The sequence below is a fragment of the Mastigoproctus giganteus genome, chromosome 7 (genome assembly GCF_048544385.1).
Source record: "Mastigoproctus giganteus isolate SK-2022 chromosome 7, ASM4854438v1, whole genome shotgun sequence".
NCBI lineage: Eukaryota > Metazoa > Arthropoda > Arachnida > Uropygi > Thelyphonidae > Mastigoproctus > Mastigoproctus giganteus.
This window is the reverse complement of record NC_143581.1, coordinates 72493960-72510755: the sequence shown is the minus strand read 5'-3', so window position 1 is coordinate 72510755 and position 16796 is coordinate 72493960. Positions and strand designations below refer to the sequence as shown.

The window sequence follows — 16796 nt, the reverse complement described above, 5'->3', positions numbered from 1 at the left end:
GGAAGACATTGAAAGCCGAGTGTGAGAAATCACTAGCAAAAAGAGATAAAATGGATAAGTGCTCTTTTCACACATGAATAAAGAGCAAATGAATTAGATAGGCCATCCCCATACTTGATTGAAGTGTAAAATTCAAAAAAAGCCCAGAAGAAGTGACAGACAAGATGAATATGTACTTTGCAATGATCTATATAGTCTAGAGAGACAAACTAGTGGAGGCGATGGATAGGTGAAATGGAAAGTTTTTTTGGTTTTTTTTTCCAGAATACAATATAGAACCATCTCAATAGGAATGGTATCTTTAATGGATTAGAGCATGGGTTTGAAAGATGAATTCTTGACTGACCCAATCTAATTATCATGATAAAGGTATAAAACAGCTGGATGCAAGAAACAACTTTGATATTACCTTGACTTCGGTAAAGCTTTTGATAGTTCCCCTGAAGGATATCACATAAACTGAAGCAAAAACTGGTGTAAGATCCTTTGCTGGACCAAGGACTAGTTAAAAAAACAGCAGAGTTTAGAAAGTATGATTAACAACCAGAACTAGGTTGTTAACCAACCCTGAATGGTTGTTTTGCTTCAAAATGACTTAGATTGGTTGCACAAATGGTCTGAAAAATGGCAATCAAAGTTTAATTCATCTAAATGTAAAGTTTTGCTCCTAGAGAACAGAAATCCAGGAGTTAGTTATAAGTTAAAAATTCTGGACCATTTTTAACTCCATTAGGGGAAGTGGAGTTAAAAGTGGCCAAGAATGAAAAAAGACTAAGGGGGTTATTAGCATTAGCAAAGGCATATGATGCAAGAAAGCAAGCTTATATAGCATCAGCCAAAAAAAAAAAAAAAAATCTTCTATTTTCACCCATCCACTTGCTCCAAATGTTTGTCTAGTTCTGCCTTGAATCTATTTCAGCTATCAACTTCTACAATGACAGATGGAAGTTTGTTCCAGCAATCAACCACCTGCTGGCTAAAGGCAAACTTCCGCACATCTGTCCTACAACTGGAATTTATGCCCTCTCAGGTGACTATTCTGAGCAAGAGGAAGAATCCCATCAGCATCGAGCATGCTCAAACCATTCAAGGCTTTATACGCTTCAATCAGATCATCTCGCAGGTGCCTAGTCTCCAGATACTGTAATTTGCTAAACTTAAGCCTTTCTTCGTAAGAGCAACCTTTTGTTCCATTCACAAATCTTATTGCCCTTCTCTGTACTTGATCCAACAGCTCTACATCCTTCTTAAAATGAGGCCTCCAGACCTGTATACAGTACTCAAGGTGTGGCCTGACCATTGCCTTATACAAGGGGATCCTCCTTATCCCTGCTAGAAAAATTCCTATATATCACTGACAAGACACCATGAGCTACTCTTGCAGACCATCTGCACTGCTCAGAAAACTTCACATCTGTCTGCACAATTACCCCCAGGTCCTTTTCACTCTCTACCACTGTCAGTGTAGTACCACACAGTTGATATGTTACTCTGGGGTTAGTTTCCCATATGCAGTACTTTACATTTGTCAATGTTAAACTTCAGTTGCCACCTCTCAGCCCATCTGCTCAACTTTTCTAGATCCTGCTGCAGCAGCGTACATCATTAGTGTCCTTAACAACCCTGCCAACCTTCATATCACCTGCAAACTTGGACATTAAGCTTGATATACCATCATCAGTATCATTTATAAATACAGAAAACAACAATGGACCCAACACTGAACCCTGAGGGACTCCACTAATAACATTAGTCCATGGTGAGCAGTGTCCATTGATTACCACTCTCTGTCTTTTCCCACTCAACCATCCCTTTATCCATAGCAGCAATTTGCCTCCAATGACACACTGCTCCAATTTGTGCAGCAGTGTTCTATGTGCAACAGTATCAAAAGCCTTTCTAAGATCCAAATATATGATATCAAAATTATTCTTTCCATCCAGTTCCTTTGTGACTACATCATATTATGATTGATTCAGACATGAAATTTACCACACAGTGTAAACAGGTGGCTATGAAGGCCCATGGTGTATTGTCTGTGATATACAGGACCTTCACAAGTAGGGAAAAGGATGTCAACAGCGATATTGCATTTAGAATGTTGTGTTTAAGTCCAGATGCTACACTTAAAGAAAGGCAAAGTTTCTAAGAAAACCTTCTTAGAAACTTTTTAGAAACCCTTCTTAAAACCCAATTAGCATCCCTAACAAAAAAAATTGTTATGGATGCTAAAGGCCTGAAGGAAATTAGTAACATGAATATGATTGGTATATTTTCACTGGAAGAAGAAAGAAAAGAACCAGAAAGCATTAGCATCAGCATCAGTATAGGCATATGATGCAAGAAAGCAAGCTTATGCAGCATCAGCCAAAAAAAAAAAAAAAAACTTCCACTTCATCCCTCCGTTCGTTTGAAATACCTGTCCAGCTGAGCCTTAAATTTATTTAGGTTATCAACTTCCACAATAAGGGATGGAAGTCTGTTCCACCAACAAACTACCCGCTGGCTAAAGGCAAATTTCCGCACATCTATCCTACATCTGTCTTTCCTCAATTTGAATTTATGCCCTCTCAGGTGATTATTCTGAGCAAGAGGAAGAATCCCGTCGGCATTGAGCATGCTCAAACCATTCAAGGCTTTATATACCTCTATCAGATCACCTCGCCGGTGCCTAGTCTCCAGACACTGTAATTTGCAAAACTTAAGCCTTTCTTCGTAAGAGCAACCCTTTGTTCCATTCACTAATCTTGTTGCCCTTCTCTGTACTTGTTCCAGCAGCTCTACATTATTACATTATTGAAATGAGGCCACTAGACCTGTATACAGTACTCAAGGTGTGGCCTGACCATTGCCTTATACAAGGGAATAATCACCTCCTTATCCCTGCTAGAAAAATTCCTGTATATCATTGACAAGACACCATGAGCTACTCGCAGCCCATCTGCAGTGCTCAGAGAACTTCACATCTGCCTGCACAATTACCCCCAAGTCCTCTTCATTCTCTACCACTGTAGTACCACAGAGTTGATGTGTTGCTCTGGGGTTGCTGTTTCCCATATGTCGTACTTAACATTTGTCAATGTTAAACTTAATTTGCCACCTCTCAGCCCATCTGCTCAACCTTTCCAGATCCTGTTGCAGCAGCATAGTGTCAGTAGTGTCCTTAACAACCCTGCCAACCTTTGTATCATCTGCAAACTTGGACATTAAGCTTGATATACCATCATCAATATTATTTATAAATACAGAAAACAATAATGGACCCAACACTGAACCCTGAGGGACTCCACTAATAACATTAGTCCACGATGAGCAGTGTCCATTGATTACCACTCTCTGTCTTCTCCCTCTCAACCACCCCTTTATCCACAGCAGCAATTTGCCTCCAATGCCACACTGCTCCAATTTGTGCAGCAGTCTTCCATGAGCAACAGTATCAAAAGCCTTTCTAAGATCCAAATATATAATATCAAAGTTATTCCCTGCATCCAGTTCTTTTGTGACTGCATCATAGTATCCAATCAAATTGGTCAGGCAAGACTTCCCCTTAACAAAACCATGCTGTGTCCGAGCTATTACAGAAGTCTTGTCTAGATCATCCTGCAGTGCTTCTTTAACCAGTGCCTCCATTAATTTTCCTGGAACAGAAGTTAAACTCACAGGTCTATAATTACTTGTGTCAGCCTTTGATCCTCCTTTGTGAATTGGGGTCACATTTGCACATATCCAGTCCATGGGTACCTCCCCTGAGTCCAAGGAAGCTCTCATAATTATGGCTATGGGTTTGCTTACTTCCTTTGCTGCCTCCTTTAATATAACTGGATAGATCCCATCCACCCCAGGTGCCTTTCTTGTGTTTATCTTCAACAATTTCTTCTCCACTTTACTCTCAGTTATTACAAGATTATCTGGCTTACTGCCAGAGCTGAATACACCTCTGGCATTCCCCTCGCTGAATAACTCCTCGGGTGAATGTCGATGCAAAATATTCATTTAGTTTGTTAGCTTACCTGAGCAGGATCATCAACAGATGAACCATCGATATCAAGTGGACCAATCTGATTCATCCCCTTCCTTCTAGAGTTTACATAAGTAAAGAACTCTTTGTTGTTTTTGTTTGCATCCCTTGCCAAAGATTTCTCGTAATCTGCCTTCGCCTGCCTAAACTCCTTTGTAACTTGGTTACAGATCAACTTATATCTCTCATAGGCTTCTGTGTCACGTGTTAATTTATATGTATCCCATGCATATTTCTTCTCTGCCATATGTCTCATTAGTTCATCTGACATCCATTTAGGCCTAAACTTTGAACAATATTTCTTAGTTAGTATGCAAAGCCTAGTAGCTTCCAAGATAAGTTCTTTGAATTCTTCCCATTTTGAATTTGCTGTTGGTAACATCATCAGCTGGTCGCACTGTATAGAATTTAAATACCGTCTCAGACCATCGTAGTCGCCTTTACGAAAGCAATAACCCTTCCCTTTACTCCTGATGGTAGTTACCTTTTTGAGTAAATCCCACTTCAGCACACTGTGATCACTGCCACCTAGTGGTTCCTTTATCTGCAGATTCTTAATGCATGAAGAATCACTACTGATAATCAAATCAAGAGTATTACTCACTCTAGTTGCCTCCCGAATATGCTGATGTAGAAAACAATCATCCAATAAATCCACAAAAGCCTTGCTAGTGTGTGAGTGACCAGCCCACAAATTCCAGTCAATATCTGGGAAATTAAAATCCCCAATTATAAGACTCTCTGATTTACTGGCCCACTCTATTTCCCTGTACAGTTTCTTATTAAAGTCATCAGCGTCATTAGGCCTTTAGCACACTCCTACTCTCAATTTTGATCTCCCAGTGCTTATGTCACACCAAACTGACTCGACACTGCACTGTCCAGCGATGTCGACTGGCTTCACTTCCTTGGATTTTATGTGTTTCTTAACTAATAGCATAACCCCTCCTCCCTTCCTATCCTGTCTATCCTTTCTGTAGATGTTGTTATCCCCAAATTCCAGTTCTGCATTCCTTATATCTGTGTGACACCTCGTCTCTGATATCCCAACAATATCCGCCTTTGATGCTTTGAGCAATACCTCAAATTCATCAAATTTATTTACCAAACTCCTAGCATTGGTGTACACACAAGTATACATGCACCTGTTCCTATTCTTAGCTACCCTAACACAACTCATGTGTTTACTTGCACCGCAATGACTCCCAACAGTCTCTGAAATATCCTGCATCTTGTTTTCCAGGCTACTGCTCATTCCAATAGAAGCAGTGCAAGAATCACTTTCACCTCTGCCAGTGGCTACTCTGTCAGTAGGTACATTGTACCTTTGAAGTTGAAATCTAGTACTGTGGCACTTTTTAGCATTAGGCAATTGGCACCTTTTTTTGTGAATGAATCTGGTGACAAAAAATCCTGGCTACACCACTGTATTAAAGTCATAAACAAAAGTATTCTAGCCAACACATTTATGTATATTGTGTTTGAGCCAACCGATTTAGCATTACAATAACTTAAACAAAAACAACATAATGATCTTTTAGTGGATGAAATCTTTCAAAATAGCTTTATAACAATGTTGCAAAGAAAATATAATAATTTGCTTATAGCTGTCTCCAGCATTGTTTAGTCAATGTACGTCAAGAATTCTAGAGCACTTGAAATCTACCAGGTATTAAAATTACACTTAATTCTGATATCTAGCCTTCATTATCGCCAAGTATTTTTTTCAGTTTTTATGTACCTAAGTGAAAAATACCTTGACTTCACAGAGCTGAATTTCATTCATTTTAGAATGGAATTCACTGATTCAATAATAATATTGTTCACTATAGTAAGATACATTAAATATCCAATCATTTCTTTTTAACACTCTCTAGCTGCTATGCCTACTAGTAGCGTCACACACACACTGGCAAGTTTTAAGTACATGTTGGACTGTTAAAAAACATATCAGACAGGCTTTAAACTATTAGAAAGTTGTTCGATAAAGTAGAGCAAGTAAGCTAATAATTACCATGAAATTATATACAGTAATACCCCGACTTACGCGAACTCGGAGTTACGCGGTTCTTGATTTTTTCGTTTGGCAACGCTGCCGCCCACTATCTTCAAGGTCGTTTTTCATATGTTATCGATATACGGTGAGACGGCGGAGAATGAGAGCGAAAGATGAACAAAATTCAACTTTGCTGCTTTTATTTATATCAGTGAAGGGGAAACACATTTCACCATAATAACATAAAAACCAACACAATTCCAGCTATCGGTATAATCGCAAATGCAATTAGATCGAGTTTACTACCAGTTTATAACAGATTTCACTAGCAGAAACACAACTGGATTTTTATTGTTTTATGGTAGTAACCCCTAGAAATGTGAGGTGTTAATAGTGTATCTCTGCCTTTATGGTGTTGTTTATTCAGTTGCTACATGCGCGCAGCTTTGTTTATGCGTATCAAGCGTGCCTCCTCGTTTTGTAATTGTGCTTTATTCCCTAAAAATGAGTAAAATACTTAATTAAAAGGTGTGAAAAGGAAGCGTCCTGGTGAAGACACTGCAGATTCAGAGAGAAAAAGAAAAGCAATTATTGATAAACAGAGGCGGACTGGATCAAAAATTCTTACCCGGAAAAATTTATAGTGGCCTCATACTATGGTTTATGGCCAAAATCACACTGGCCCACCGGGGTTTCCCCGGTAAGGCTTATGGCCAGTCCGCCTCTGTCAATAGAGAAAAAATATAAAATTGTGAAACGCTTTGAGCGAAATGAAAGACCATGTGATATTGCACGTGCTACAGGCCTAAACGAAGCAACGGCAAAAAGCACATGACAATTGCAAACTTGACAGGTTGAAAATTGAAAAGGGCTCAATTGTAAAGGGCTTAAAAATTTTAGAAAACATAGACTCCAACGAAGAACGCGTTATAGCTACAAAGCAAGGAATAAAAAAAATTATTAGCTTGCTACGAAGAAATTCTGCGTGATAAAAAGAACGCGCTGTGTCGTCAGACGAATTTGTTAGATTTTATGAAGCCATCGACATCGAAATAACTTTTTAACGTAAGTCATTTGTTTTTTAATACATATTTTGTATTAATATGTATAAAGAACTGCAATGTTATTAATATTTTTCTTCTAAACTAGTGTTTTTGTTAGTCCTTGGTCCCAATTAAGCAAAATTTATATGTATTTATATGCAAAGTTGTACCCCGACTTACGCGAATTCGACTTACGCGATTTTCTTCGGACCCACCTATCGCGTAACTTCGGGGTATTACTGTATACGTATTTGTATTTGAAGTTGAAGAACAGTTCATATAAGGCAGTTCCTACTATGATATCAAACAACAGGCACAAAGATAAATAAGATATTATCATAGATTGAAAGGTTTTTAAGTAAAAAAAGTTAAGATTAAATCTTGCTACGTAAAATTTGCTTTCTTGCATAAGTCTGCCATTTTAATACTAACTTACTTTTATGCACTGGTTTTCTTTATGTATAGTTCTTAATTTATTTTAGTCTTTGGAAATTATTGGATCAGCCTTAATTATTTTTTTATATTTTTACTTGAAAGAATTCAAACTGAAAATTTTTTTTAAGTTTCAAAGTACACTTTAACGTGGGGTGAAATGACTTAAACTTCTGTAAGAAACTGTCAATAATTTGTTGATTTCCAGTGATCAGTATATCATTACTGCAGTGTACAAACAGTTTAATACAATGGCAAAATTATTTGGCACTAAAACTGATAAAAAAAAATATAAGATAATAACATGATTTGAAGAATATACTTACTCAAGTTCTTGACTACCAGTACTAATTCTGTATACCTGCTTTCTACGTTCACTGACTTGGAGAGCAGTTAAAAATCCAGAATCCTATAAAACAGAATCATTGCCATTTGAGTACATGAAACAACTGACTTTTAATTTCAGTCACTGTAAATGCAAGAAACTGCAAATTAAAACTTTATGAAGATAATATCCAATATTACAAAAGTTCTCTCACAAAACTGCTTTCTTTTCAGCCATGATTGGACTGCTTCATTTCTGCTTTGAAATATTTATAGATCAGCATTTCAGGGCATTAGATTTTTATATCGGACTACCATAAAACTAGTAACATAGTTAGGTCGACATTTGGGCACATCTAAATAAATTTAAACTGTGTATGATTTACATTTGCCTTATGAAAAGCCTCTGTTTGTTCACAAATGATCATAAAAATACTAAGCTAGAGAGATAGTACTGACCAGGTGGTATACTAATAAGGATACTTAAATTTTACTGAGCTATCTTGAAACAAGATGGCTGTCATTCAATTAAAAGAAACTACCCACTCATGTGAAAATCATGTTTACAATCTGATCCAGACAAAATTTATAATACATGTGAAGTGATTCAAGGATATACTGAGTGTGTTTTTAAGGGCATTTTTATTTTCATAGCCATCCTGAAACTAAAGTGCAAGAGGCTTCATTATTTACCATGTCAAAAGAAATGGAGAGCAGGCTCCATTAATTCTATTTAGAACTTTTTTTGTTGTGTGGCAGTAGTGGCTAACACTAGTGCTAAAACAATTTTTCTGCAAAAATATTCAGCACTTCATGATGCCATTTTGACAACCACTTCCAGAGACAATGTAGGATCAGCTGATAGCTTTGCTTAGATTCAGTGGTAGCATTACAGCCAAGGCTGAAAGTTTTGATAGCTCCTTTGTTGACTAAAATTATCAGAGGAAAAAGAGTATGAACAAGTTCCTTCATGATTCTGTGTACAGGGAGTTGTACTTCATCTTATTCTTTTTTTTTAAATTAGAAACAGAGTTTACTTTTCTTTTGTTTCAATGATTCAGATTATTTTGTTATGTTTCACTTTATATTTTCAATTTTTTCTATTGCAATAGCAGCTACTACTGCCAGCTATCACCACTAAAAAACACAATTTATCATACAAAAACAGTGTACAAGCTTGATTCTATCTTCACAGAGACAATATACAGATGCCACCTTTAAAGCGAGAAAGAGAGAGAGAGAGAGAGAGAGAGAGAGAGAGAGAGAGAGGTGCTACCTTTATATGGAAAATACGGGCATCAGTTGGTTAATCATGGCCTCATGAATGTATTACTTATTTGGTGTTTGCGGATCTATATGGAATGGAACATGATACAACCAAGGGGAATGCGTGTGTGTGTGCACTCAATGTAAAGAGTGTGAGGATATTAGGCATCAATTCAGTGTTATGATGGGCTATGAAAACTGAGAGTAATAGTAGAGGCATGTGATGCAAGGAAGCAAACATACGTAGCATCAGCAAAAAAAAATAAATAAAAAAATAAAAAAAAAATCACTGTCTTTCCTCAATTTGAATTTATTCCCCTCAGGTTCTTAATCTGAGCAAGAGGAAGAAATCATCAGAATTGAGCCTGCTAAACCATTCAAGGCCTTACACACCTCAATCAGACCACCTCGCAAGTGCCTAGTCTCCAGACATTGCAATTTGCAGAACTTAAGCCTTTCTTGGTAAGACCATCCTTTGTTCCCCTCACCAATCTTGTTGCCCTTCTCTGTACTTGCTCAAACAACACTGCATCCTTCCTAAAATGAGGCCTCCAGACATCAGGTTTAATGTCGAAGTTTGCAGATGATACAAAGGTTGGCATGGTTGCTAATGACAGTAATGGCAGTGTGCTATTGCAACAGGTCTAGAAAAGTTGGGTAGATGAGCTGAGAAGTGGCAACTGAAGTTTAACATTCACAGACCTGTACACAGTATTCAAGGCATGGCCTGACCATTGCCTTACACAAAGGGATAATCACCTCCTTTTCCTTCCTAGCAAAATTTCTGTACATCATTGACAACACCCCATGACCTGCTCTGGCACCCTGTCTGCACTGCTCTGAAAATTTCATATCTGACTGCATAATTACTCCCAGGTCTTTTTCATTTTCTACCACCTTAAGTGTAGTACCACACAGTTGGTACGTTTATATGGGGTTACTTCTACCCATATGCAGAACTTTGCATTTGTGAATGTTAAACTTCAGTTGCCACTTCTCAGCTCATCTACCCAACTTTTCTAGACCTGTTGCAGTAGCACACTGCCATTACTGTCATTAGCAACCATGCCAACCTTTGTATCATCTGCAAACTTCGACATTAAACCTGATGTACCTTCATCAACATCACTGATAAACACACAAAGCAACAGTAGGCCCAACACTGAACCCTGGGGTACTCCACTAATAACATTAGTCCATGAAGAGCAGCATCCATTTGTTACCACTCACTGTCTTCTCCAACTCAACTGCACTTTTATCCATTAGCATTAACAGAGGCATGTGATGCAAGAAAGCAATCTTATACACCATCAGCCAAAAAAAAAAAAAAAAAAACCCCTCCCATTTCACCCAACCTTTTGCTTCATATGTTTGTCTAGTTCTGCCTTGAATTTATTTAAGTTGACGAGCTTCAATAAAAACAGATGGCAGTTTGTTCCAGCAATCAACCACCCGCTGGCTAAAGGAGTTGCTACTTGCTACTCCTTTGTAGCAAATTGTCCTTAATACCATACTGTTCCAATTTGTATAGTAGTCTTCCATGCACAACAGTGTCAAAAGTTTTCCTGAAATCCAAGTATATGATATCAAAATTACTTTTTTTTTCCAGTTAAATTGTAACCATATCATAGTATCCAATCAAATTTGTTAGACAAGCCTTTCCCTTAACAAACCCATGCTGTTTCTGAATTAATACTTGTCTAGATGATCTTGCAATGCATCTTTAATCAGTGACTCCATTATTTTCCTTGGAATAGAAGTTAAACTAACTGGTCTGTAATTACTCCCCTTTGTGAATTGTTAATACATTTGCACGTCTCCAGACTGTGGGAACTTCCCCTGAGTCTAAGGATGCTCTCATAATTATGGCTAATGGTTTGCGTACTTCCTATGGCGCATCCTTTAATATAACTGGATAGATACCATCAACCCCGGGTGCTTAATCTTAGTTACCATAACACAGCCCATGTATTTATTTGTTCTGTGATGTGCCAAGCCCCTAGCCATCTGAGCAGGATTATCAACAGTCGAACCATCAATATCAAGTGGACCAATCTGATTCATCCCCTTCCTTCGAGAGTTTATATAACTAAAGTCCTTGTTGTTTTTCTTAGCATCCTTTGCCAAAGTTTTCTGATTTCTTGTACTCTGTCTTTGCTTGCCTAATCCCCTTTGTGACTTAATTACAGACTAGCTTATATTATCTATCATAGGCTTCAGTGTCACCTGATAATTTATATTATTATTATTACTATTATTAGCCGTATGGTGCAAGGAAGCCTGAGGCTTTTGCTGCACCAGTCAAAAAAAAAATTTCTGATGGTTTCTTCCTCTTGCTCAGATTAAGAATCTGAGAGAGAGAGAGAGAGAGAGAGAGAGAGAGAGAGAGAAAGAGAGAGAGAGAGAGAGAGAGAAAACAAAAATCAGAAGTAGAAGGGAATCACTAAAAAAGAGAAGAATGATGATATCCAGCTCAGGACCCTGGATGTGCCAAGCTCATACTCACCAGTGTGAGTCCCTGGTGTTTCTGTATCCCATGCATTTTTTTTCTCTGCCACGAGTCTAATTAGTTCATCTGACATCCATTTAGGCTTAAACCTTGAAAAGTATTTCTTAATCGGTATGAAAAGCCTAGCAGCTTCCAAGATTACTTCCTTGAATGCTTCCCATTTAGAATTTGCTATTGGTAACATCATCCATATCAGTTGGTCCCACTCTATAGAATTTAAAAACTGTCAGAGACCACTGTAGTCACCTCTACAAAAGAAAAAACCCTTCCCTTTATCCCTGATGGTAGTAATGTCTTTAAGTAAATCTCACATTAGTACACTGTGATAACAACCCCCTAGTGGCTAATTATCTGAAAATTCTTAATGCATGAATAATCACTGCTGATAACCAGATCAAGAGTATTACTCTCTCTGGTTACCTCTCTAATGTGTTGCTGTAGAAAACAATCATCCAGTAAATCCACAAAAGTTATGCTGATGTGTGCGAGTGATCAGTCCACAAGTTCCAGTCAATATCTGGGAAATTAAAATCCTCCATTGTAAGACAATCTGATTTACCGGCCCACTCTATTTCTCTGTACAGTTGTTCATTGTACTCATCAGATTGTTAGGCTTATAACACCCTCCTACTCTCATTTTTGCTTTCCCAGTGCTTATGTCACTCCAAACTGACTCAACATTGCACTGGCCATTTATGTCAACTGGATGCACTTCCTTAGATTTTATGTGTTTCTTAACTAACAGCAAATTTCCTCCTCCCTTCCTATCCTACCTATCCTTCATGTACACATTGTACTTCCCTAATTCCAATTCTGCACTGCTTAGAGCTGTGTGATACCATGTCTCTGATATCCCAACAATATCTACCTCTGATTTCTTGACCACTTCAAATTCATCAAATTTATTTACTATACTCCTAGCATTGGCGTACATCACCAAATAATTGACAAGACTCTGATCATATACTCCCTCCTATCGTGTATGGTACCCCCATGAGCTTTGCACAATCACTCCAGGGCTAAATTAATTGACAAGACTTTGATCATATACTCCCTCCTATCGTGTCTGGGCAGAATTTCAGACACTTTCAAATTTAACCCTAACTCGTGATTTTTTCAACATTGACCTGCACTTCTTAAGTAAGTCTGCAGATCTCTTACTCTTAATGTCATTAGTGCCAACCTGTACAACAATATCACCGTTTATGCTTTTAAAAGATGATATCTACTCTACAAGATCATCAACTTTCACCCCTGGCAGACATACCCTGGTCCTGTTCCACCTATCCTTTTTGCATAATATATTCCCCGTCTTCCTAACAATGGATCACCCACAATAACCATCTCTTTTGGGACCAGTGCATATTGCCTTGGAAATTGCCGCTGTGCAGCCTGATGCACAAGAGGAAACTCTGGTGTTGGGTTGGGTTGGGCAGCTGAGAGCTTGATGAGTCTCCCACTTTAATACCTTCAAATACTCATAGGTGCCTATCAGAACACTGAGTTGGTGCCTAATACCTTGACACTCTCAGCATCTAGCACACACAAAGACATCTTTCTTGGCTATTTGCAGACAATATAGGTCTGCAAACATTTCACAAGTTGCACAATTTTTGGGGCTGTGATGTGTTGGAGAACCACCACATTGGTTCTCCCCTGAGCCACAGCACTCCTGCTACTTTGTGCCCGTTGCTTTTCTGCTCTAATCTGGGGCATGATATCTGATTGAATACAATGAAAATCAATAATGTTAATCAATTATCAATACTATAATATCTAATAGATTTCTAAATGCAGTGATACATACTACACTATATAGTTTTACATTAGCTACCGATTTACCACAATTAAAAATTTGAATTCCCTACCACTCACTCTCTACTAAAACAATGGTGGCAAGAATTGAACGAAACAACAGTTTTATATATATTAAGTAGTAACCTACAAAATCTCTATCTAAATTAAAATAAAAATAACAAGTATAACTAGGTCTATAAAGATACTTATAAAGTACAATATAATAAGACAATCAAATAAATAAAATGGCAAAAACTTATATTTCTTGGAGCTCGAATTTCACTGTATCCACTTGCAAAGACACTCAGTGCCCTCATGGTGAATGGGATCTATTCACCTTAGCCATAATTATGAGAAAACACTTGGATTCAAGGGAAGTCCCCACTATATCGTGAAAGAGGCCTCTGAGTTCGGGAAAACTCATGTCTAAAAAATATATAAATTCATACACCGACCATTGAATAAAATTTAAAATTTAATATGACCACAATCTTTACACAAAAATATTTACAATAAACTATTGCGGAATGCTAAAAACTGTAATAAAAGATCATTTACAATAAAATTTGCTAAAATATAAACCATTAAAAGCGCTAAAAACCTGAAGCTTTCGGGAGCGTCAGCTCCCTTCTTCAACAGTGACATAACTTCCTGCAACATCTCCTTAAGTAGCAGGCTCACGGTACCTCCACACGTGGTATTTCTCCACGTGGTTCAATCGGCACATGGTCAGAACTGGAAGCGGAAATGTCTCGGGAACGTGGCAAAGAAAATCGTTCATCCGACCTTAATATAATTGTTTCAAAGATAGGATTAATACGTATACCTCTATCTCTATTCATGGTATTCCTACTTGATGAACTAATCCGTAAACCCTCGAGCCATTTACGCTCCCAGTATCCATGTGCACGATCCAAAATAATAGCGTCCTCCGGGGAGATTTGATGCTGCTTCTCCCAAAAATGTTCGGCCACAGCAGACTTGTTGTATTCAGCGGTTCTTATGGCATTTAAATGTTCCCCCAGACGATCCCTGAGGCGTCGTTTTGTTTCCCCCACATAACACTCCCCACAATCCGGGCATTCTATTCTATAAACCACTCCACTACTAAGATCTTTTGGTATGCGGTCTTTGACCTGAGACACAGCTGTGCACAGCCTCCGCCCAGGAAGCTGTACACAGCGTGTCCCATAACCCCGTAAAATTCTTGCCAGATGTTCAGTAAGGCCCGGATAGTAGGGGATGTATGCGGTGGCTACCGGAACGAACGACTCCCTACGTTCGGACACTCCTCTACTATATCTATCCAGGATCCTCTGGGGGTATCCGCACTTTCTAAGTTCTGCCGTGACACGATTAATTTCTTTTTCTTTATCCTCAGAAGTGGTACAGTGTGATCTTACTCTGTCAAATAAAGCTTTTGCTACACTATTCTTGTATTGTCCAGCTTGTGCTGAATTGAAATGGGTGTATTGACCTCTACACATGGGTTTTTTAAAAACTGACGTCTTAAGTCTAAAACCCACCCTGGAGATCAATACATCCAAAAATGACAGGGTACCACCCGTTTCCACCTCTGAGGTGAATTGTATAAATTGGGAGAAGCTATTAAGCCAGCAAACGGCATCATCCTCCCTCCCCTTCTGGACCAGGGCAAAGGTATCATCAACATATCTTCTCCAATTCCTAATAGGAAATGAACACCCACTAAAAACCCTACTTTCCAACTCCTCCATGGCCAAATTGGCCACAGCGGCACTAATGGGTGAACCCATGGCAGTACCACGAACCTGCTTATACATAGTTCCTTGAAACAACACGGTAATACTAGCTAGACATAATTCCACCCTGGTGGTACAGCGATATGATAATAGCACCCATTTTATACATAATTTGAGTAATAGACTGCTCACGAAAGAACAGGAGGCAGTCCTTAGTTTAGGCCCCAAGTTCACTCTGGTGTCTTCGAAACCCCCCATTGCGGAGATAGCAATGGGTATTGAACGGGCCATTAATAAGTTTCCTGAGCCTTTAGCTAATGAAATCCGGGTGAAGTCAGCTGCTGTGTTGAGTCAGGTGAGGAAGGCACCCCCGAATCTCAGCCTTAGTCAAAAGAGAGCTCTAGAGGAATTGAGAAGAGACGAAGGAATAGTTGTTTTACCAGCAGACAAAGGGAGGTCAACGGTGGTCCTGAATACAGAAGATTATAACAAGAAGGCATTGGATCTTCTGCAAGATAATAACACTTATAAGGTGATCCAGAGGAACCCGTTGGTGGGGCTGGAACGGCGAGTCAATAAACTGGTACAATCCTGGTTGAACATGGAGAAGATTTTCAAGGAGACTTACTGGTCATTACACACTACAGGTAGTCAACTCCCGCGATTCTACGGACTGCCAAAAATTCATAAGGCAGAAGTGCCCTTGAGACCTATAGTTTCATTTATAGGGAGTCCTTCCTATGCGCTATCAGGGTACTTGGCTAAATTAATTGCACCCATAGTGGGGCAGTCTGAATATGTTGTTAAAGACAGTAGAGAGTTTGTGAATTTTGTGGGGAATTTGACTATAAATGATGATGAGAGCGTGATCTCTTTTGACGTTATATCTTTATTTACATGTATTCCTATTAGCCATGCAGTATATTGTGTAAAAATGGCATTGACCAGGGATGCCTCCCTTGGTAATAGATCACTTCTCGGTGTGGAGGACATTTGCACCGGGGTGGAATTATGTCTAGCTAGTACTACCGTGTTGTTTCAAGGAACTATGTATAAGCAGGTTCGTGGTACTGCCATGGGTTCACCCATTAGTGCCGCCGTGGCCAATTTGGCCATGGAGGAGTTGGAAAGTAGGGTTTTTAGTGGGTGTTCGTTTCCTATTAGGAATTGGAGAAGATATGTTGATGATACCTTTGCTCTGGTCCAGAAGGGGAGGGAGGATGATGCCGTTTGCTGGCTTAATAGCTTCTCCCAATTTATACAATTCACCTCAGAGGTGGAAACGGGTGGTACCCTATCATTTTTGGATGTATTGATCTCCAGGGTGGGTTTTAGACTTAAGACGTCAGTTTTTAAAAAACCCATGTGTAGAGGTCAATACACCCATTTCAATTCAGCACAAGCTGGACAATACAAGAATAGTGTAGCAAAAGCTTTATTTGACAGAGTAAGATCACACTGTACCACTTCTGAGGATAAAGAAAAAGAAATTAATCGTGTCACGGCAGAACTTAGAAAGTGCGGATACCCCCAGAGGATCCTGGATAGATATAGTAGAGGAGTGTCCGAACGTAGGGAGTCGTTCGTTCCGGTAGCCACCGCATACATCCCCTACTATCCGGGCCTTACTGAACATCTGGCAAGAATTTTACGGGGTTATGGGACACGCTGTGTACAGCTTCCTGGGCGG

At 38.9% G+C, this 16796-nt stretch overlaps 1 protein-coding gene across 1 annotated transcript in view; it reads right to left on the bottom strand.

Annotated features, from left to right (window-relative positions):
• The window catches only part of LOC150082989 (meiotic recombination protein DMC1 homolog), a 242351-nt gene that overhangs the window by 154453 nt on the left and 71102 nt on the right, over positions 1-16796 (bottom strand). The window contains exon 5 of the mRNA XM_090378343.1: positions 7816-7898. Coding sequence (XP_090234469.1) covers positions 7816-7898 — 83 coding nt within the window. The remainder of the gene's footprint in view (positions 1-7815; positions 7899-16796) is intronic.